Source organism: Anser anser, assembly GCF_964211835.1.
Source record: "Anser anser genome assembly, chromosome: 6".
NCBI classification, from domain to species: Eukaryota; Metazoa; Chordata; class Aves; order Anseriformes; family Anatidae; genus Anser; species Anser anser.
Genome location: NC_139726.1, coordinates 39,364,918 through 39,386,288, shown reverse-complemented (window position 1 = coordinate 39,386,288; position 21,371 = coordinate 39,364,918). Strand labels below are relative to the sequence as shown.

At 41.7% G+C, this 21,371-nt stretch overlaps 2 protein-coding genes and 1 long non-coding RNA gene across 12 annotated transcripts in view; 1 reads left to right on the top strand and 2 right to left on the bottom strand.

Annotated features, from left to right (window-relative positions):
• The window catches only part of LOC310902104, a 35,272-nt gene extending 19,363 nt beyond the window's left edge, over positions 1-15,909 (bottom strand). The window contains exon 1 of the long non-coding RNA XR_014586487.1: positions 66-15,909. This is a non-coding gene — a long non-coding RNA (uncharacterized lncRNA). The remainder of the gene's footprint in view (positions 1-65) is intronic.
• Positions 1-16,301, bottom strand: part of PLCL1 (phospholipase C like 1 (inactive)) — a 205,138-nt gene extending 188,837 nt beyond the window's left edge. Inside the window, exon 1 of the mRNA XM_083843011.1 lies at positions 15,916-16,301. Coding sequence (XP_083699137.1) covers positions 15,916-16,167 — 252 coding nt within the window. The 5' untranslated portion in view covers positions 16,168-16,301. The remainder of the gene's footprint in view (positions 1-15,915) is intronic.
• Positions 16,302-16,511: 210 nt separating this feature from the next.
• The window catches only part of BOLL (boule homolog, RNA binding protein), a 46,016-nt gene continuing 41,156 nt past the window's right edge, over positions 16,512-21,371 (top strand). For 5 of the 10 annotated variants that reach the window (XM_083843060.1, XM_083843069.1, XM_083843070.1 and 2 more), the window contains exons 1-4: positions 16,515-16,582; positions 18,866-18,994; positions 20,999-21,181; positions 21,293-21,355. The gene's annotated coding sequence lies outside the window, so the exon portion shown is untranslated. Of the gene's footprint in view, positions 16,583-16,724; positions 18,676-18,865; positions 18,995-20,998; positions 21,182-21,292; positions 21,356-21,371 lie in introns of those variants that run through there. The other 5 variants (XM_083843062.1, XM_083843061.1, XM_083843071.1 and 2 more) reach the window with 4 other exon arrangements.

Sequence of the window (21,371 nt, the reverse complement as noted above, 5' to 3'; positions counted from 1 at the left end):
AAAAATAAGAAACTTAAATAGCTTTAGGACACAGTCCAGCAAAATGTGAAAAACTGAATACATACCAGGATCAGCATCCAAGGCTTTGCAGCTTTTCATGTTAGTTGAGAAAGTAATGAATACACACTCTTCATCCTTACATGCAAATAGGATGGATCATTTGCAGAAAGATAACAGGACATATATTCTAAGATTTTAAACCAGCTGTTGCTATAAGAGTAGCCAGCAACTCAACACACAAGCAATATTTATCGTATTTATGAGGAGGTGTTATCATTTACATCAACATAATTGAAGTTACTGTGAAGGGAGCGAAGCTTCACCCCAGTCACACAGGGTGGACAGCCAGGGCCAGCGGACACATCCTAGCCAGGCTGGGGCTGTGCCCACAAAACCTGGCACGACAAACACAGCGTGCTCTCTTACCTCACTGTTAGCAGGCACAACAGAGAAATCTGACATCCTCAAAGTTGGATGGAGTCAAAAAATTCATTTAATCTCTAAGACAGTGGTTTAAAAGTCTCATCCTTCCGGAGAGGGATACTCCATCTCAAATACTCCCTTCCCATTCAAGGAAATAATCTTTGCTGTCTTTCTGTGTTTTCTCATTTCCTTCTCCAACCTTCATTTTTAAAATTAGTGCTGCAGCTATTCTGCTTCTTGGGAAGCAGATCTCACACTCACACACCACAACTTTTACTGCATGGTGTTCCTGTAGATGTTATGATTAGAGAGTCTCTTTGTCTTCCTATCTGATCATCACAGTTAAATGCCCACAAACTATTTTATCTTCTTTATCCAATGCCTTGTTTTTTTCATCCCCAAAAAGACAAAGCATAGGGGAAAAAAAAAACTCTGAAATTGTTACACAAGCCAAAAACTCACCACAAAGTTATTGTGGCAACAAAAATAACACAGCTTTAAGCACTATGAAGGTAAACAAAATAAATCAACTTCTGCATGATCCCAAGTTAGCCTTCATGCAGAAACAGTCACGTTTTGAAGTCTTGGGACACCAGTAGAGTCCACTAAGGAAACAGAAATCATAGCTCTGTACTTCATCAAATACAACACAAGCTTAAAGAAATATGAAAATACGATTTAAAAAAATGAACATTAATGCTAAAGCCTGTTGACAACAGGCTATTGTCATTCTTACCAGCTCAGTGATGACAAAGCAGAGAAGCCTGCAGCATAAGTCTTTAAGCCAAAGTGAACCACCCTTGCATGCTTTGACAAGCCCTGATACCCTAACTGTGGCACAAGGTGGTCTCAGGCAGAACCCCAAAAGCACCTGAGTAACTGAATTAACACCCAGCTTTGAACTATGCAAGGATAGTGCAGAAATAAGACTTATTAACTAAATGCATTAAACCAAAATGTGTTACCAAGAGCTGAACCTTCACCAGCAAGGAATCAAAATGACCGTAAACTAAAAGCACTATTTTTTCCTGAAAGTTTTCAGAAGGGATTTTATCTGGACTTTTACATGTCGTTTTTACATCTTTACCTTATTGCCCTCCCATTTGCAAAGAATCCCCCACTGAAGGCAAAGCCAGAAATCAAAAGCAACGGGCAGATTGCAAGTTGACAGTAACAAGGCTGTGGTGGGTAATGAATCAGGGGAATCAGTGTCCAAGCCAGGATTCACAGGTTGATCAACACAGCAGTGCCTTGACCAGAGCAGCCATTTGGAGAGCAGTCAGCATACTTGCTGTAGTTTCAAAGTATCATAGATTGCACTCCAGCATACAAGGTAAAAAACATTACCACACAGACAAAAGTTTGCTGATGTATGATTTTGTTTGACAACGTAATTAATGATTTTCATCATTAACTGATGACCATTTTCCTTCCAATAAAATGGAGTGTCCTATTTTTAGGCAGTAAGATAAGACTAAAAATAGAAAAGAGCAGCAGCATTTGGCCGTAAAAATGAGATAAAGCACATATTTAAAAACAGCTGACAAATTCCAGCAAAGGTCCAAAATATTTAGCCAAGGCCTTATTAAATCACACTGCCAGCTTTCTCCCAGTGTGCCTGGGCTGTCCACATCCAGCCTATTTCCCCAAGCCAGCAGATGCATTCAGTGACGCCAACCCCCTCTGTTCTGACTTCACCCAACACACCAGCTTCACCCAACAGAAAGCATGGTAAACACAAACTTACACACAGATGATCCTTTCTTATGGCAGGGGGGGAACTTACAGGAGAAATACTAATCAAGAAATTGAACAGGATTCATGACATACTTCCCCCTTCCCTATGCCCCAGTCCAACAGCTGTATTTTATAGGTCCATCACAACCTTTGTAATCTGTGTTAACTACTCTAATTACTCTTCTATCAAACGGGCCTCCACCTGCCTCAGGACTGCTAGCAAGCACCTACTGCTCTACCACCCTCACTTGCCTGTCCTTCAAGGGAAAACACACTTCTCCATAAGATGACATTACTATCCTGCACCTTTGCGTGTTTCACCAATACAGTGTTCAAAACCTCCTCACCTTTAGCTCCAAGCAGACACTAGAGAAATAAGCACAAGCTGCATCTTCTCCAGCAGAACATTTACATGGGAGCGTGGCAAAGGTCCCTGCAGTTAACAACTCTCTGCAAGCTCTGATTTCTGGCCAAATAGTCCCTCCCCTAGAAGCCCATTATTGCACTGTGCACAATCTACTTTAAAGAGCAGATCAGAACGATGCCCCAGGCTGTTCTCCAACTCCTTGAATGTTTCCAGATAGGATTATAGGCAGGTCAATTTCTCTTCTTGCTTTTCACACCTCCCAGAACAAAGTACAGCAGTGTCTTCAGGAAGAAGGCACTCAGACAGATCTGTAAAACCAGATATGAATCCATCATCATAATGAGTCTTTTAAGTAGCAGCTAGGCATGGCTGGAAGTGACCTGCTGGGAGAGACAGCAGTAAACTTCTCATATAGTCTACAAACCCTACAGAGGAAGAAAACAGGAGTACAGAGCAGTCAACAGCAAAGGAAGCATTAATCATTGTTATCACTGGAAACACCATGAAGCTTATCTTTAAAGTTAAACAACCATTTGAGATGAGTAGCAATACACTCCACTGTATTGCCTGGATTCTTTTACTGCTATTGATCACTAAATCATCACAGAACGCGAGAAAAGCTTGGCATCCGTTGGTTGTTAGGGAGTCATCTGACATCATTAGAAGCTCATTTAAAAGCTCTGTAATATGTACAGCCATCTCAGGTCCTTCCAGAAAGATGTTTAATGCATCCCTGATGTGTGGAGTCTTAAATGCTGCTGAAGTTAACTTCTCCAGCCTTGTCTAGAAGAGATTTAAAATCATAATAGCAGTGGAACTGCCACTATCAATACAGCAGTGTGACAAACACCCTGAATACTTTGTCAAAAGAAAATTCTTTTATACAGCAACCAATATACAGTGGCAAAGCCCTGAAAACAAAACAAAACAAACAAAAAAAGCATTTTCATAAACTTGGAAGAGGTAGGAAATCGGTTGCCTACTATCTGGAAGCAGGGTAAAATCTGGCGTAAAGATAAATGAGAAGCCAAGATTCCTGACTGAGAAATAACTGGTGATATCAAGTTATACAAACACACAGCAAATGTACACCTTTTCTACAATATTTTTCTCTTTCCCACCATTTATCCCCATATTTACATTCATCCATTAATTACTGCATAGGAGCATAATAAGCCCAAAGGGCTATGTAACATTATATCCAAACATAGCCCATAGATTCAGCTATGAACCTGTAACTGGAAATAAAGTTAGTTCCTGAAGAGAAAATGCACTATTAACAACCGCTAAAAATACAGAAAGGAATCACAATCAACTCCTAAAAATAGAAGTTCATGTACTGTTGTATTAATTCAACAGTGTTCTTAACACTCTTTACACACAGTCAAGAAGATTCAAGAGTCATTTCCACTGTCCAAACCACAAATTACTGTTATTTTCTACAGGGTCATTCATTGTTCCTATCCTAAATGATGGCATTCCTTTACAACCGCCAATATTCAGCACTCGTGAAGATCAGCATTTGCTTCTGATGCCAGCAGTTTTGCCAAAAGCTTCTCAAGTAGTCTTTTCTATCTAAATGCACTATGGATGAAATCCTCCTTTGATGCAACAGGCCTAGGGAAAAATAAATAAAGTCTCAGGACTACAACACCTCCAGGCAAGCAATTCTGCTGGCACAAGACTGCTCAGGATTGCAGTTTGTCACAGCAGCATGATACAGCCAGCACCGCTTCCTACTCAGAGCAACGTGCACAGCAGCTTTCTGCAGAAACTGCCAGCTCAGACTGGAAGTAAGCACAGCAGTTTTCAAGCAAACCCACTGCGCTATGGGAGCGACATCTGTGCTTTTGCATTCTCTGGCTCTTCTGGCACTCATTTCAGAGGCACTTCTCCACCTTGCAAGAAAAGGTCCCTTGGTATTTTTCCACACAAGCTTACTTTCAGTAAGGACTAAAGCAAATGGCTGTGTAGATAACCTGGTACCACCTTGAATTTTAGCTAACTCCTGATGAATATCTCACTTTAAAATTGAGAGTGGTCCATACACTTTTTTTTTTTTAAATCCTTCTTGAATAAACCATTGTAACTTGTATTTAGTGTAGGCCAAAAAGTAGCAGATAACTCCTAACAAGCACTTGCAATATGGGAAAGTTATTTGGCAGTGAAACTCATGTTTTGCACTCTTATACATACACCTCTGCTGCAATACTCAAATTATGCCTTTTTTTTTTCTCCTTTGAAGAGAACATGTATTTCACAATAACTACAAAGTTTAGCTCCTGGGTTCACTAGAGTAAACAACACAACCATCTCCCACTGCTATACCTGTGTAACACTGCAAAACCTAGCCTAAAAATTCAACGTAACAATCTGTGAATTACTGTAGGCATGCAAAGTATGCGCAATACATAGGTAGATGGGCATACAGATAATAAACTGAGCAAGTGCAGCTATGTTCTTTTGAATATTCAGCCTATCTAGACCTGTAAATACTTCATTGTTTTCCTTGAATGATATTTGGAGAACTGTGCAATATGTGCTCCTGGCTGCAATACACCACAAGTTAGAGGCATTCTGCAGTCCCTAAGTAGGTGTACTGATAGCTAAACAAGGCAAATGACATTGCAAATGAAATAAAGAATTTGGGGTTACATCGCTGTTAAACCACATAAATGGTCTGTCTTTGCAGGGTCACGTCTTTTGTCTCACAATGACTCAAACAAGAAAGGAAATGCTGCAACCTTTTACGTGAGAAAGCTCATCTTTCCTCTCCTCTTCCAGTGAATGGAACACTGTGCCCACGCTGTTCCTTTCAAATCCTCAAATTTCTAAAAGTGATGCCAAATGCACTTGCAGTGGGATAGAGCTCAGTTTATTCAAGCTGAGAGCCGAGTATCTTTGGAGAAGTTAAAAGCTGGTCTGAAGGAAATGTGCAGTTCTCCTTCTACAGAGAAGGGATACATGGAAGATAGCAGCTACATGTCAATTTTCTAAAGCTAAGAAAATGTATGGTCCTTTCCTATTTGGATGCATTACCAGCTACTGGTACGGGATCAGAATGTAGTCCTAAGGTCGTGCGTGTTACTTCGCAGACCTCATGTCCTGATTCTCTGAAAAGCTTCAGCAAAATCTCTCCCTTCTTTAGATATCTTCAGCACTGTGCACAACCCTGCCAACAAGGTGCAGCTTTCTGGCACCTCCTGTACTTCGCATTGCTCTGCCATCTCACTGCCTTTTGTGTTCCTCTTCATTCCTCTCTGAGCTCATCTCTTTCTGAGAAATGAGGCCATCCACCCAGCATCAGATCCCATCTAAATGGAAGTCAAGGCATTCGCCCTCAAAAAGCAAACTCTTTAGGCAAAGGGACAGTCCCCTTAATGCCACTCCAACAGTCACAGGCATTCCGCATTTCACAGCACATGAGACATAGTTATGGTGAAAGATGCCGCATCTGCTGGAAGCCAACAGTTTTTGGACTGAACTATGCTCAGGAGCAGAATATAACATACTGTAAGTAATATATAATGGCTTGGGAAAGAAAAAAAAAAAAAAAAAGCAAGTCTTCAAAGTCAGGAGGCATTGCTGCCAAGAACACTGCTACTTCTGGTGACCAAGGACACTAGGAAAACATTCAGCAGTCAGTTAACAGGCTTTAATTTGATCTCGGTGAGATCTGGCTCAGTCCCTTGAAATGAACTACTTGCCCATAAAGATGTAGAAAAAAAAGTATGGAATGCAAATATATTTCTTAACAGGCATTCTACATGCATACCCCACAACAACACTGCCAAGAAAGTAACTTCAGGCAAGTGTATTTTTGTTTATTAAGTCACTTCTACCTTTTTTCCCTCTACTCTAAGGTGTTTATTGTGTTTCTAATAGGAGCAACCATTATCTGGAAACAATCCCCTAAAATCCATTCTTCATCAGTTTAAACTGATACAGTTTTGCCAGAAAACTTAATCTAGCTCCACGTAGGATCACCATAACAAAAAGTAACTACATTTTAAGTTTTTATGAACCTGAAGAAGAACATTCAAAGCCACATAACTGGGTACAGTGATTGGATGATAATATTGCAAAAGCTCAGCCAATCCATTCTCCATCTATGACAGTGTGAAAACTGCCTCTGATTTCATAGACTGCAAAATCACATGTGTACTCAAAATCTGCATCGCTTTAGGGAGCAAATGCCACAGCAAATCATAACACTGGGAAGGAAATCACAAGCTATATATACGGTATGACTTGCATTTTCAGATCATACACAAGCACAAACAATTTCACATGAGATTAGAAGGCTACATCCACATTTCCCAGAACCCACTTGCACTTAGCACAGCACCAAGGTTTGGGCATTACACACGGAGCGAGGCCAACCCCAGCACAGCTCCTGCTGAAGGCCGCACAGCTTCCAGACAGGCTCTGGGACGGGGCTCTGTCTACTGCAAAACACAACACGTACAAAAAGTGGTTTTAGTCTGTTTAATGAATTCCAATGTCTATGTTTTAGCCAGTGCTCACAGAATTTTTTGTTATTTATATCAGGTAGCCTGGAGGTGTGTCATACTCCAATGGAATATAATTCTTTTATTAAGCTAGTACATTTATTAAATTCATTTCATAAAGCTCCTACATAACCTCATTGAAAAAAAGATGAGAGATCTTACAGTAATTCATTCACAGTACTCTCCCCTGATAGCTCTGACTTGCAGAGATCAGCAGTTACTCCAGACAAGCAAAATGCAACTTCTAATCAGATATTTATGAAAATTGTTATAAAATTAAATTATATGAACAAAGCAAATAAAATCATACGGCTCTTCCAAATAAAAGTACAGCTTGTAAAAATAAAGTAATGCAAGTACCCAGAAATCATCCACATTTGAGTTGCCTATACTGCATTTTACAAGCTTCTTACGAGAAAACAATATTAAGTAAAACACAATGCTTTTTATATTTCTGTTCAAATAGCAACAGTAGGATAAGACTGCCAGAATCCAAGAAGAATATTCTCTTCTCTCAAAAAAAAATTATCCTGACAATAAAGAAAAAAATTAAAACACCCTCTGGCCCCTTTGCAGATGCCTTGTCCCCTCTTGCAGCCCCCCCCTCCTTACCCCATATCATACCATGACATCCTCCTGCCACCCCCCTTAGACACACGCACACCCCACTCCAGCCATGCCCATACACTTGTACCTGATCCCTGTTCGAAGAGCTTTACTTCCTATTGCTCTTTACTTCCTACCTTTTTCCTCACAGACATGTAGATAACGTTCTTGTGCAATCACCACAGCATGCAGGCACAAAGACCCACAAATTTAATAATGTTGCAGTAGGGTCCAAAATTACAGAACTGCTAGAACTCAGGGGATCTTTTTCTCAAATACTCATTGCAGAAGTTTTTTTTTTTGTTGTTTTTTTTCCCCCCGTTTGATTTTGGGTTTCATTTTTTAAAGCAGGAACACCTTCTAGAACATGCATCAAGACATATTGCAAAGAAAGGTACACCAGAGTACAAAAACATGATGAGTATAGCTGTGCGTTCATAAACAGCAGGTCCCTCTTAAATTACAAATACACCTCACACTTCGTTGAATCAACTCCTTTTTTTGGTTGCATTTTTTTCCCAAAGCTATCTGAAAGAGCTAAAGAAGATATACCTTTTTTAGTTTATAGTTAAAACAGATCCACAATTCATCAGAACTGCCTAATGAATTAAAAACATGCTATGCCTGCAGCTAAAATACACTATCCAGGTAATTACATCTTACAGTGCAGGATCACTGCTCAACATGACTTGACACTTTGGGTCCAAAAAATCATAAACCATGAGCACTGCACTTCATCTGATCCTTGACTTATCTGAAAGTTATGTAACAGAGAAGGCAGATTCATGCTGAATAGATATCAGATCACAGACATTCACAAGTTGTATCCAAGTTACCAAAACAAACTTTCAGTGAACGAAAAGGATTTGGGAAACCTAATTATCTAACATCCTAATTATCTACCATCTGTAGTTGTTCACAGGCATGCAAATCAATACACGACAACTATGCAGTACTCAAACCGATTTCTGCTCTCTATGAATCCTCGAACAAGGTACTGGGCAGAAAAAACTTGCTCCCTCCACCCCTTGAAGAAGTACCAAAGCAGCATGATACGGGTCAATCAGGAGAGACAAGACCTAACAAGACCTAAAGAGAACCTCCTAGGAATAATCAGTATGGATGCAATTAATGCTTGCTCTGAGTTATATAAGCTCAGGATCCTCTCTTTTCCTATCTCCTTAGGGCTGTTTTTGCCAGGATTATCAAAGATGCAATGTGAGTGTTACTACTCCCCTAAGCATGCAACTCAGAAAGAGAATCAAACCTTCACAGTATATGTTCACAGCTAGAATTTATTCATGTATTTATTTAAGCCCTCTCAGTGCACTAGCAAGGTAGTGATACTTTGATGTCAGTTAGCTTCCAGACTTTGATCTACCTTCAGACAGGCATGCCACAATAAAATCACCTGACACATAGTGCCCCAAATAATCTCCAAACTAATTTTCTTGGTTTAAGTGGCTCTGGAACAGGAATATTGCATCTCACTGTACCTCCAGTTAATTATTTAAATGAGAGCCTGTACATACCCTTAATGGTCAGAGATTTCCAGCTTAATAAATATCTGAGTTAACAATGTGCTGAGACTAAAGGAAGACATTACTGTAATCTCAATTTAAACGTGTTTCAGAGACTCAGTAACTATTACAACAAATTTCTGACATGAAAATTTCCCCAGAGACTGTATTGTGCATAAGCAGGCTTCAAAACTGAAAGTGTTTACGAAACAGAAAGAACTAAAAGCAATGTTTCAACGGTAAATACACTCTTACACCAACATATACAAAGACATGTTTTCAGAACATTTTAATATCCAGTAAACATATTTAGCCTTTTGCAGAAGTTAAAATTCATCAAAAAAATAAGTAGTTTCTTAACTTTAATTCATGACAAAACCTCCATGTCATATTGGCTAAAGGAAAAAAAAAAAGTAAAATACAAGTGTATAAATATTTATATTAATTATCATTCTCCATTCCTTAATAAAATCATCAAGGTATACCAAAGAACTACACCTACCAGCTGCATCCTGGAAAGAAAAATAGACTAATTAGGTTGGTAAGCATGATCAGTTAGATGTTTCGCCACAGAGGATGCTTTATTGGTTCTACAATAATTGCTTGCATTTTCACATTTTTTCTCTCCTTCCCTGCAGCAAATGTACTATTAACTCAAATAAAACATTTTCTTACAGGTGTAGTTGATCTCAGTGGAACTACAAAAAAAAAATAAATAGATAAATCGATAAAAGATTATTATAAGGATTATAGGATTTGCATCTCAGCACATATATGAAAACTTGGTTCTGTTAACTAAGCTGCTGAACATATTTGCAAAACCATAGAAAACATTCCTCTGCTGCTGCCCTACCCACCAGTGCCATCACTCTAACAGAACATTATTCCTAAACAATTACATAATTCTGCATAATAGTCTTTGTGCACACAACATACTTCAAAAGCAAACCAAGCTTTATCACCAACCTCATCTCCTCTTCCTGACAATAACAGCTGCTGTCTCTTCCCTAGGAAATCTAGCAAATGACTTCCCCAAAAGACCTGCCAGAACTTGTGTGTGCAGCTCACCAGACCAGCTGAGTTACAGTTGCTGGCATCCTACCGAAAGGACATTGTCCCACCAGTTTGACAAATGTCACCTTTAGAGACTTTTAGTGGAAAGCATTCAAATAATCTTGACTATTATGATCCTGTATGGAAAGGCACAACAAACGCTGTGCTACTACTAATTTCTCTCCATGTTTAATGAGAGTGCGTGTTACATTAGGTACTACATCAAACCAATTGACAAGCAAATCACTGGCCAGTTCGCAGTCAACTTCAGAGAAATTCACTACAAGTTTTCATACAAGCAGTTTGCCCCGGATGCTTGTGTTGTTTGTTTATTTTAAAAGCACTAACTAAAGTCCACTAATGGATAACTAAAGGCTCTCATGGATTTTTAAGGGACTTTTAGCCAGGCCTCAAGTTCTCCTTCAGTGGAAATTAATCTAAAGAGCAATTTACTTGTGTGTAGAGATGGCTGGAAATCACATTTATTCTATTTAAAAAAAAAAAAAAAACTATCAAAGTCTAAATGAAACATGAAAGACTCCAAGAAATAGAAAACTAAGAAATCTTCACCTATTAATCATAGACTGGCTGGGGTACAAGGTTCATATGAAAATGCTCAGCAGCAAGTGTAAACAACTCTGGGCATGCACAACAGAAATATATCTGTAAGAAACTTTTCTGACAAAACTTAAATCCCTGAAAAGCCAGAGGTGCATAAGAAGGTAGCAGAGCCCCCAAGACAGCTTCATGGGACCCCTGTGCCTAAAATCCTGCCTGAATCACATTTTATACACTTAAATCTTTGTTAAATTCTTTGTATACATTGTTGCAGAAAGTCATTATTGCTAATTTGACTCTAAGAACTCCACAGGACCTAAATCCTGCTCACTACAATGTTGTTATCTTAGGCACAGCAATACTTGACCTACCAAGATTGTTTGGCTTTGAAGGAAGGGGCAGGGGTCAAGCCCAGTCTGAAATGCCCACAGGCCTCCACCAGAAAGCATCACAGCAAGAAATGCAACAGTCCCATGGCACCACTAGAGATGGAGTAGCTTTTTCTAACTTCTGGATGTAATTCATTTGACAAAAGCAGGTCTGCAACCAGTATAGTTTCTGGTTTAAGTTCATGTTTATGAAAAAACAGCATGGAATACAGGTGCGGTGTTATAAAAATATTACAAGGATTAGAGATAGCTATGCCTTTGCAACCCACAAATTCTAAATTACTAATTAACAAAAGATTCTTTTTAATAAATTATTCCACTAGCAATAACAGAATTCTTTTGTGTGTCTTAGCAGTGCATCTAAGTTTTTCCTTACTAGGTTAGAAAAAGGTCAATCCCTACGGGTATCCCAGCTACAGCAGTATATGTATGCATAGGCACACAAGAAACAAAGTACAAAGCGATCAATCCTCTGCTGCAGCTTCCCAAAGCTCAACAGCTTGTAGTTTAGGGACTTTGTAAGCCAGATGCTTTTGGTGCTTTGTGAAGCTCTCCTTCATCAATTTATCATTTTCAACCTGCTTGAACCCGTTTACATTTCTGACTGCCACAGCTTTCTGTGGCTGTTAAGTGCATGATTTAATTACATGCTGTGTCAGAAAATACTTTCATTTACTTTAAACCTGCTGCTATGTAGCTATTGCTAGGTTTTCCCTACTTCATTTTCTGTGAAGAAGGAATAACAGCTCCATGTTACTCTTTCCACAATGTTTGGGAATTTGCACAGATCTTAAATACCACCCGCCAGGTGCCTTTTTCCAGACTGATTTACCATATTTCTTGTTTGGTAGCAGTCTTTCCATAAAGAGGCTAGGCATATCATTCTTCCATCTAGTTGCAAGCTTACACAGCATAACACTACCTAAGTTACTGCAGAATCATCACAGTCCTGAACAACTCCACTGTCTTCCGAAAAAAACGTTATATAGCCATGGTGCACAGACAGATGTATCATGTATTTTAAGCATTTAAATTTTGTCACCATGCTTTCAAACACAAGCTGGAAGAAACTAAGCCTTGCATTCTTTTTGATAAGAAAGATATGATAAGTTTTTTTAAAGCTAAAAAAGTCATTAGGATAAATACAACTTCTTCAAAGAAAAGAGCTAGTTATCTTGACACTCTTCCACTAATCAATTTAATTGCAAAATCCCAGCCCTTGCAGGTCTTAGACTAGCAGCATATGACGCACAAGAGTAACTCAAATGGCCTTTAAAAAAAGTACCTGTGCATGAAAAAGAAGCACGTAGCCTTTGGAAGAACTTCATTAAAAGTACAAGGTCTCATAGGTCTGCTGTAACTACAGTTCAAGTCTGATTCTGCAGATCCTACTTGAAGTTCACCTTGTGGACATAGTCTAGTGTTATTGACAAAGCACAGAGCTATGTTATCTGCTATAGTATCTTCATATAGATCCAGGAAGAAAAAATACATGGTCACAGAAGTATGTATTGCATGCAAACAAAGCAGAGAGAGAAGTCTGATAAGCACTGACCAGAAATATCTTCACGAAAGTTACAAAATCTTTCAGTAGATATTACATAATGAATTACACAGCCTTCCTACCTGCTTATTAAAATGCTTGTACGTGGCGATGTCCAAAGGAACATGCTAAAGGAAAACACCATTCAACGCTGTTTAGAAGTTGAAGCAGAAAAGGTTGCAAAACATTCCATGTAAAGAAAGGAGTTTTTTGACCTCTGTTTTCCATTCTCCTGCCCTAAAAGTGGTCATAATTAACATTTTATTTTCAAACAATTGGCCTTGGATTATTCACAAGAAAAAAAGAAATATGGAAATACTTGGAAAATAGCTTAGCCAATGCGTGTGCTCCATGTTTAGGCTTATTTGAAAATGGGGCAAGTTCTAAGCTGTATTGCCTGTCCTCCAATTCTGTTTCCCAAACATTATACACTGCTTATTTCAAGCTCCTCGTGGAAAAAAAAAATCCTTTCTTGCTCCAGTTCTGTGGTAAGACTACTTACCTCTTTCTTGCATTTAAGACAAAAAAAAAAAAAAAAAACACTAATGCACATGTATTACGAATATTTCCAAAGTACAGGAGCAGCTACAATCATTTCTCGTAGATGCTATTTCAAATTTACCTTAATCTGCAAAGCTGTGAACATTAGCAAAGCAAAATGGGAACAAAAATATTCCAGCTACATTTTGTTCTTTTTGTATAAATGAGTTCTCTTGTTTCTGAGGCCAAATATAGAGCACTTGAATGCACTGAAGATTATCTAGAAGGGCTCATATTTTACTCGCTTCAAAAACCTTCCTTGCAGCAAATTATGTTTGGCATATACTGTAAGTCTGTTCAGTCCTTTACACTTAATTATCCCGTGGACACCAAAGCCCTCCAATGTAAGCAACTCTGGTTTCCACTGGAACTGTGGTGTCCGACACTAACCTTGAAACTTGCAGAGCTCTAGAAGACTACTGGAAAAAAAGGGTGTTAGAAGTATGTTTTGATCACCTTCATCTACAGAATTTAAGCTTTCTGTTTACTTCAGTGAGACTGCTCAAGCTAAAAGTATACCTTTAAAGAACTGCGAAAGAAATTGGAGAATAGGTCAAGTGTTCTACTCCTGCGGAATTAAAACTCGCCGTTACTGTACAGCTTGCACTGCTTTCTTAAACTCTCTTTTCCACCTGATAAGATCAGTATAAAGAAAGTGATGGAATGCTACTCTGCCTATGGACTTACCTGAACATAAAGAAATTTTAGATTAAGATGAATACGATCAAACACTGCAAAATTCCTTCCGCTACAAAATGTACAATGCTTAACCAGAACTCCTGCTTATCAAAGTCCTTCAGCTGAAAACTGAAAAAATGAAATAACCATTACTTTCTAAACGTTAATTCCATTTGCACTCAGCACCTGATGAATATTTTCTAGGGCACCTGAAATTCCCAAAAAGATGCAGACAAATAAATCATTCAATTCTTCTGAAATAAGAGTATTTTCCAAGTTAGTTACTGGTATAATGACAAGGAAAACTGTGCTTCAAAACATATATCACTGAGAAAACCTTGTGGAAAAACAAATCATGCTTTATATGGAGTCCCAACAGCATAATGCCTTAGAGATGCACAGCCTGCAAATGCTCAGGTTTAGATACCTTCTTTCAAACACAACCATGTCATCTTATTTAATTCATCACCTTAACAATTAATGTTTAGATGAAATACGTTCTTTTTTGTTCTTAGTATTTCTATCATGAGACCACTCAGTGATGGTCTCATGACCATTCAGACCTTACAGCGATGGTCTGCAATAGTTTTCTAGTTTCCAGACCGGGTTTACGTACAGGCATCCTTTGTTCTAAAGCTTCCTATAAACCGCATTTTCACTCTGTAACATAACACTCAAGATCAGCCACATCCCCCTTTGCTATTATTTCACCAGGCTAAGCAAACCATGCTCACATAGCATTCAATCCCTTGGCCTTAGAAACCCATCCTGGTTATCCCTCTTACCACCTGTTTCAGTTTGAATGCATCATTTCTAAACACATGAAACAGATTTTACCCAGTATTTCAGATGCAGCCTTACCAGTTCCTTACTTAACATTAATACTTTCTCATCTGTCAGAAATATCTCTGTCAATTAACACCATCCCAGGATGCATCTCAAGAAATTTTCTCCAGCTGGAAGATATGTCTCTACACTCAATAATATTTCTAAATGTCAACCTATAGTGAAAATGCCACACGACCATTAAAGCATATCTGCCATTCGTGACAGTTCATAGAGCTAGTGTAGCCTGCAAAAACAACGTGTGCTTTCATTTGCATCCAAGATTGTGCATTTTCAATTTCCAAAACCTTCACACAATTCCAGGAGGGAACTGGATTTCTGCACCAAAACACTTCCAGAACTTTGGTCCTGATTTAGCAAAGCATCCATGCGTTTCTGTAACTTCAGATTGGAAGTGTTCCCATCATATTCATTGGATGCTTCTAGAAGACTAAAAGTCACACTTCGATGCTTTGTTGGACTCAATGGTTAATACTTCGAGGTGGAACTTCCCAAGGACCCTCACGGGCTCTTTTACACTTAACTACCCGGGTCTCCTGTAATTGTTAAAGCTTTAAAATGAAAAAAAAAGCAGGCGTTTTGTTTATCCACCCTTTGGAATGGATGTTCTAAGTTCTCAGCGCTAAGTCTGTGTTCTTTGCTTCCCGCACGGAGCCGGGGCTTTGCCTGGTGCTTTGCCACCTTCGCAAAGACGAACCCAACCCGCAGCGCTCCCGCCGACGTCCTCCCGAGCGCAAACCACCCCGTGCGTGCCCACACGCCGGTTAACTCTGCCCTGCCGGCTCCGTTCAGCACCCTCACACCAGCTCACGATTAGCCCAGCAGCGAGGCGGCCCCGCTTCACCACAAGCCCCCGGCTGAAAACCAAACGGAAAACGAGCCAACAAACGGCACCGGCTGAGCGCGGTCAGGGGGCCGTTTCCTCAGAGCCTGTGAGGAAGACAAATGCACCCGGGCTCGGCGCGGGCACCCTCACGCCGCTGCCGTCCCGTCGCCGCTGCAGGCGCCTCCCGCGGCCGCGATGGGGCACAGGGCGCCGCGGGGGGGGGCCCACGGTGCTGAGGAAGCCGCCGCCGGGTCGGGCAGCCCCGGGGCCGCCGCTGCGGAGCCGGAGCCGCCGTCGGGGTCCGCGTCCCGCCCTTACCTTGATGATGCTGCTGCGCCGCGGAGCGGCCCGGGCCGCCTCCAGGAGGCCGGCATCGAGCTCCGGGGCTGCCGCCGGCCCCGGGCTGCCGCCGGGGAAGCGCTCGGCGACCCCGACGGCCGCCACGCCGCTGCGGCGCTCCCGCCTCCTGCCCGCCGCCGCTTCGTGAGGGGCCGCCTCGGGCTCCTCGTCGGCGCGGGGAGCGGCGTCGGGAGGCGCCGGCTGCTCCCTGCCGCCCGCGGCTTCTGCCATCGCCCCGCCGGGCGGCGGCGACCCGCGAGGGGCGCCCGGGGGACGGGACGGGACGGGACGGGGCTGGGGCTGGGGCTGGGGCTGGGGCTGGGGCTGGGGGGCTCGGGGGGAGCGGCCGGCGGCACTGCCCTCAGCGAGCGGCGCCTGCCCGCCGCGGGGCCATCCCCGAGGGCGGCCGCGGGGCCGGCGGCGGGAGCGGGGCTGCAGGAAATGCCGCGAAGGCCCCGCGCCGCTCTGACAGGCGCCCGGGCGTGTTGTGACAGGCGGCGCTGACGGACGGCGCGCCGGGCCACTCAGCGCCGCGGAAACCGCCCCGAGGGCGCCGCCACGGCCAATGGGCGTGGCGAGGGGCGTGCCCGCGGGCCGTCCCGAAGGTGGGCCGGCCGGCGCGTGGAGGCGAGCGGCCGCGGGGCAGGTAAGCGCTCCGGCGGCTGTGCCCGCGGGGCGTTTGCACGGCGCTCGGTGCAAAGGCGGCGCGGGAAGGCGGCGCGTGCAGCCCGCTTTGAGGGGCCGGGCGCGGCGCGAGGCGCGGCACCGAGGGCGGGAGGGAGCCACCTCGGCACCGGCCGAGCCTCCGTCGCTCAGCGCAGGCCCCACACGCCGAGCCCACAGCGGCCCCTGGCGGCCGGCCGGGCTCCGAGCGTCGCTGCGCTGCCTTGAAGGGAGCGGGGCGGTCGGTGCCGCCACGCAGTTACCGCCGCCGTCTTGACGGCGCTGAGAAAGCTTCACCTGCCTCAGGGTTCCTCGGGAACTGCCTAATTCCTGAGGTGGGCACCTGCTGGCAGCCAGCGGTCAGGCAGGGAAGACGTGAGGTAGCTCCTTACCTCAGCCGGCCGTGAGCTGCAGGGCGTAATTGCCACCTAACGGATGTGATGGCTATATACGTAGACTATGTATCATATTTATAACTCCACGTTAAAAAAGAACAGAGTTTTTGTCAAGGCTACTGAAGCATTTATCACATTCAACACAAAGAAATACTAAATGAGGGACAGATGAAAACCCCACCAAACTTTTTTTCTCATGCCCTTCCATTTAAATTAGATCCCCAAAAATGACATTGTAACGTGTTTGTTCAACAGTTTTGTTTTGTTTTTCATTGGGAAAGGCCACAAAATACATAACCCTAGAAAAAATAAAAAAATACATTGAAGAAATGTTGATCATTAAATACCGGAGAGAACAAACTAGTAAGGGAGTGGAAGACTCAGTTGCAGCCTATATTTTACAGTGTAGTCAATATATTATCGAGGCATTACAGCAAAGAAGGGGGGGGGAAGAAGCACTAACAAAAGCTTATGGTTGTATAGCTCCGTACTGTCACACAAACAAACCTAAGAAAACTAATTTAAAGATGATGGAAAAGGTAATTACAATGCAGTATGCTATCAGGAAGAATTATTACTGGAAACAACGCAGCTTTTTTGTGCATTTTGTGCAAGCATATGAAGTTTAATCACCAGATTAATTATTTGGAAACAGCAAAGTACTGTCATAGCTGCATCTAACAGGAACTGTCTGTAGCATGTTGTATGCAGATACGTGTACGCTAAAGAACTTCATCCTTTCTACGGTATTTCTTAACATTTCAAATTAGAGATTTATCTGTCTTCTCCAGATATGTCTGCAGAAAGAATGAAAAAATGCATTTGTCAAAAGTTTAAAGTCATGTTATTGTCACCTTAAATGATAACCTTTGATATCTGACATCTTTAATGGAAAAGGACCTACAAGTATCCTGAAGTTTATAAGTTTCATAAACGTCAAACCTATGGGGAACACACAACAAATTGTATCTGTTTTGTCCCCAGGATGCAGAGGTTGTATAGTACAGCTAAGAGACGGTTCAGTAAAACTTCTCTCCAGAAGATAATAAAACAGTAACTATTTTTAGTGCTGTATTTCTGACTGCACACCTCTGGATGTCTTTCACATGTCTGTATCTATTGCTGTTCCTAAATATGAAGAAGCAGGAATTTGAGAGGAAAGAGCAACTGGTTTTGATACTTTCCAATACCTTGTTTAAAAAAAAAAAAAAAAGGTTAATAAAAGGAAGCTTTACCCTAAAAGCCTGTTTATAGGAAGTAAATAACAATAAAGAGATTGCTTGGTGTTGAGTGTATTTAACAGATATCTATAGTAGGCTGATCTGATGCAGTCCATTGTTGCCCAATTGCTTGTTTGTGATTTGCCATTTGTGTACGCTTTGCAAACAACAACAGTGGCTGAAATCATGCTTAATTTTTTAGAGTAGAAACCAGTCAAAAACCGTAAATTGTAACAGATTGACTTCATCCACATTCTGTTATGTTAAAAGGCAGTAAGCGTGCTGTTGGCTTGTACGTGTCAGCATGCGGCACGGGCTGGGGTCTGCACTGGGGCAGGCAGGGCAGCGACTCACAGCACCCCTGCCAGGGAGCACAAGGGCATCAGGCATCTCCATGGGGACAGGCTGAGGACAGACCAGGACATCAGTCCGCAGGTGGGATTAGAATCAGGCCTGGCGAGGTAAGCTAGGGCCAGACACAGTCCTGGACAGCCCAGCAGGGCCATGCCCTCACAGCAGTACGGTGTGGAGGTTCAGACTTTACCCAGAAGGAAAGATCGAGAACATAATTACAAGAATACTTTATGCAACTTTGAAGTGATTAAATTCTTATTATATTACAGTTCACAATTTTTGTATTGAATCTTACAGGACGTGGAGCTACATATTCAGGACAACACTCAAAAGGATCAGTTTTTTTGCGGAGCAATGGAAATGACAAGACAGAGGCATTCTCTCTTTGACATTATGTTGGACATCCTGGAATGCTTTCTTATGCAGGTACGTAGTTTAGATGGTGGAGGCAGAGAAGATCTTCTGTAGGTTCTTACATAGTGTTTCCAGTAGTCTGTGTGTAACTTCTGCTCAGACTTTCTGCTTCATATTGAAGCAACTCATCTAAAACAACTCTCTGTATCTCAATACTGCATGAAATCTGCAGCACAGACATATCCTAAAATGGGTAGAAAGGAAGAGATAGGGGCAGTTTTTCAAAAACAGTCAAGGAATTCACTCAGGCTAAGAAAGGCAAGATGATAGATAAAAAAATCTATTTGTGTTTGTCTGAGCGCGTGAGTCAGCAAGTGCCTGCAGTGTCTCTTTTAATGTTTTTTTGGTATACTCAACTTACTCTGTCCTCGAAGCATACAATTATTCCTCAGTGGGTGTATTTTGTGCCATAAGAGAGCTGAAAATACAGTCTTTTCAGAGCTGTGCTGGAATATAGCTTACATAAGCCACTACTTTCCCCTTAGATAGTGCATTTTGGGAAGCTCTTAAAATTAAGTGTTCTGCTGGGAGCATGAAAGTGGTGCTCCTGCAGCAATTGACCATGACTGATGGAGTGTGAAAACTGACACCTTTTCCTATGTCAGGAGCATTGCATTTGCAAGACTGGAAAAGAGCAATAGAGAACAAGTTGTAATTTCTCCAAGTATGCATCCTCAATGATAGGAAGTCATAATTCATTTTGGAATTGATGAGACTCATGCAAAGCTATTGATGAGAAAATGTACTGCTAGATAATTCTTAAAGTAGTGATTTCTTTAGTCTTAGTGGTTGTTGTGCATGTTTTTCTGTGTTGTTATATCCTGAATACATAATTATAAAACAAAAAAGCACAGTAATATTCTAATTCATTTATACAAAGATGTACTTGTTGCTAAGCTTCACTCAGGTTTTTGCAAAACAACTCCAACTCCTATTTTGCCTATATAATTATTACTATGTTTCTAAGCTAGATAAAAAAAGCAAATTTGCAAATTTGAGTCTGTATTCAGCAAATACAGTCAAAAGGTCATAATCTTCAACTTAAAACATACTATGTATGTTTTCAAATTTTATTTGTTTTTTTAAACATATTTATATTACTTCATTCAGTGCCTCTCTTTGGATGACTCTTGCCTTGCCTCCTACTTTGTAAAAAAAAAAAAAAAGTCTCACTGTGCTTATATATATTCTTATTTTATTTTCTAGGTAGTATAAATGTTGTGTCTTCTCTGAGTTAGCAAGAAGTAGCTTTTTGATGTGTCTCTGTCTTAATGATTTTCATGTTCCAGCTGAAGTCACTGGTGAATTATTTTCACTGTCTGGCAGCACTGTCAGGCTCATCCAATGTTTTTAATAATTAGAATACTCCAGTTTTGGAAGAGGCCACCAATTCTTAACTCATGATCAAAAACTCAGGTCCTGATCTTACCCTATTTTACAACCACTGTTTACTATATAGGCATAGGCTCAAGCTTGTAGTGGAATGTATTGATTTCTGTGTGGAGGTCAGTGCGTATGAGAAGACTGTGAGCACTGCAAAGAGCCACCCAAAAGTTACCCAACACCAGAATTAAGGTTAATTTCATGCAGTGTAATATCCTTTGATGTGCACACTGCAATCACTTATAATGCTGTAGGACTCTGGCTCCTCTTACTACAAAGGATAATCCATGGGAACAAGACTGTTCTCTCTGCTTTCCTCACCATGAGATAGGGCCCACTTCTCACCTTTCTCCAGGTGCCACATTTCACTGCCACCCAGCTCCTTCTTCAAGGAGTTTTAACAAGGCATTCTGGTACTCATTACCTCTTGTTCTTCCTTCCCTTACCTGGATCCTCCTAGTAACTGCTACCATCTTTTGCTTACCACCTGCCATGGACCACTCAGCACAGGGACAACAACAGGAACAAACAACCGTGACAGAACAGTTGTGGCATGTTTTTTACCACCGTTGGGGGTACTTCTTTCGTTGCTCATGCTATAGGCTTGCCTTACCCATTTGCTCCCTCCTGCAGGCTCAGCTCTTGCCACTATACGTACAACCTACATGTCTTCTTCAGCCCCAGCCTGGGCATAGCGATGGGTCATTGCGGGCAGAAAGAGAACATTGCAGCTGATAGCTCTGCTGGTTGGCTTTGGACGTGATACGGCACAACTGCTCCACAGCTGCAGAGGAGAATGATTGGAGCCTGGTTTAGGTAATGTCTGGTGTGAACAGGGGAATAAGATCTGTGATACAGAGATTCTTTAAACAAATTTTTCAGAGGCATAGCAGGTAGCAACATTTGAACTATTTTTTGTACTGACAGGAAAGAGGACATCCCTGCTTCGTCTACCAAATCTGACTTCAGCGATGTTTGAACTCTTCAAAGGTAGGATGGAAAAACA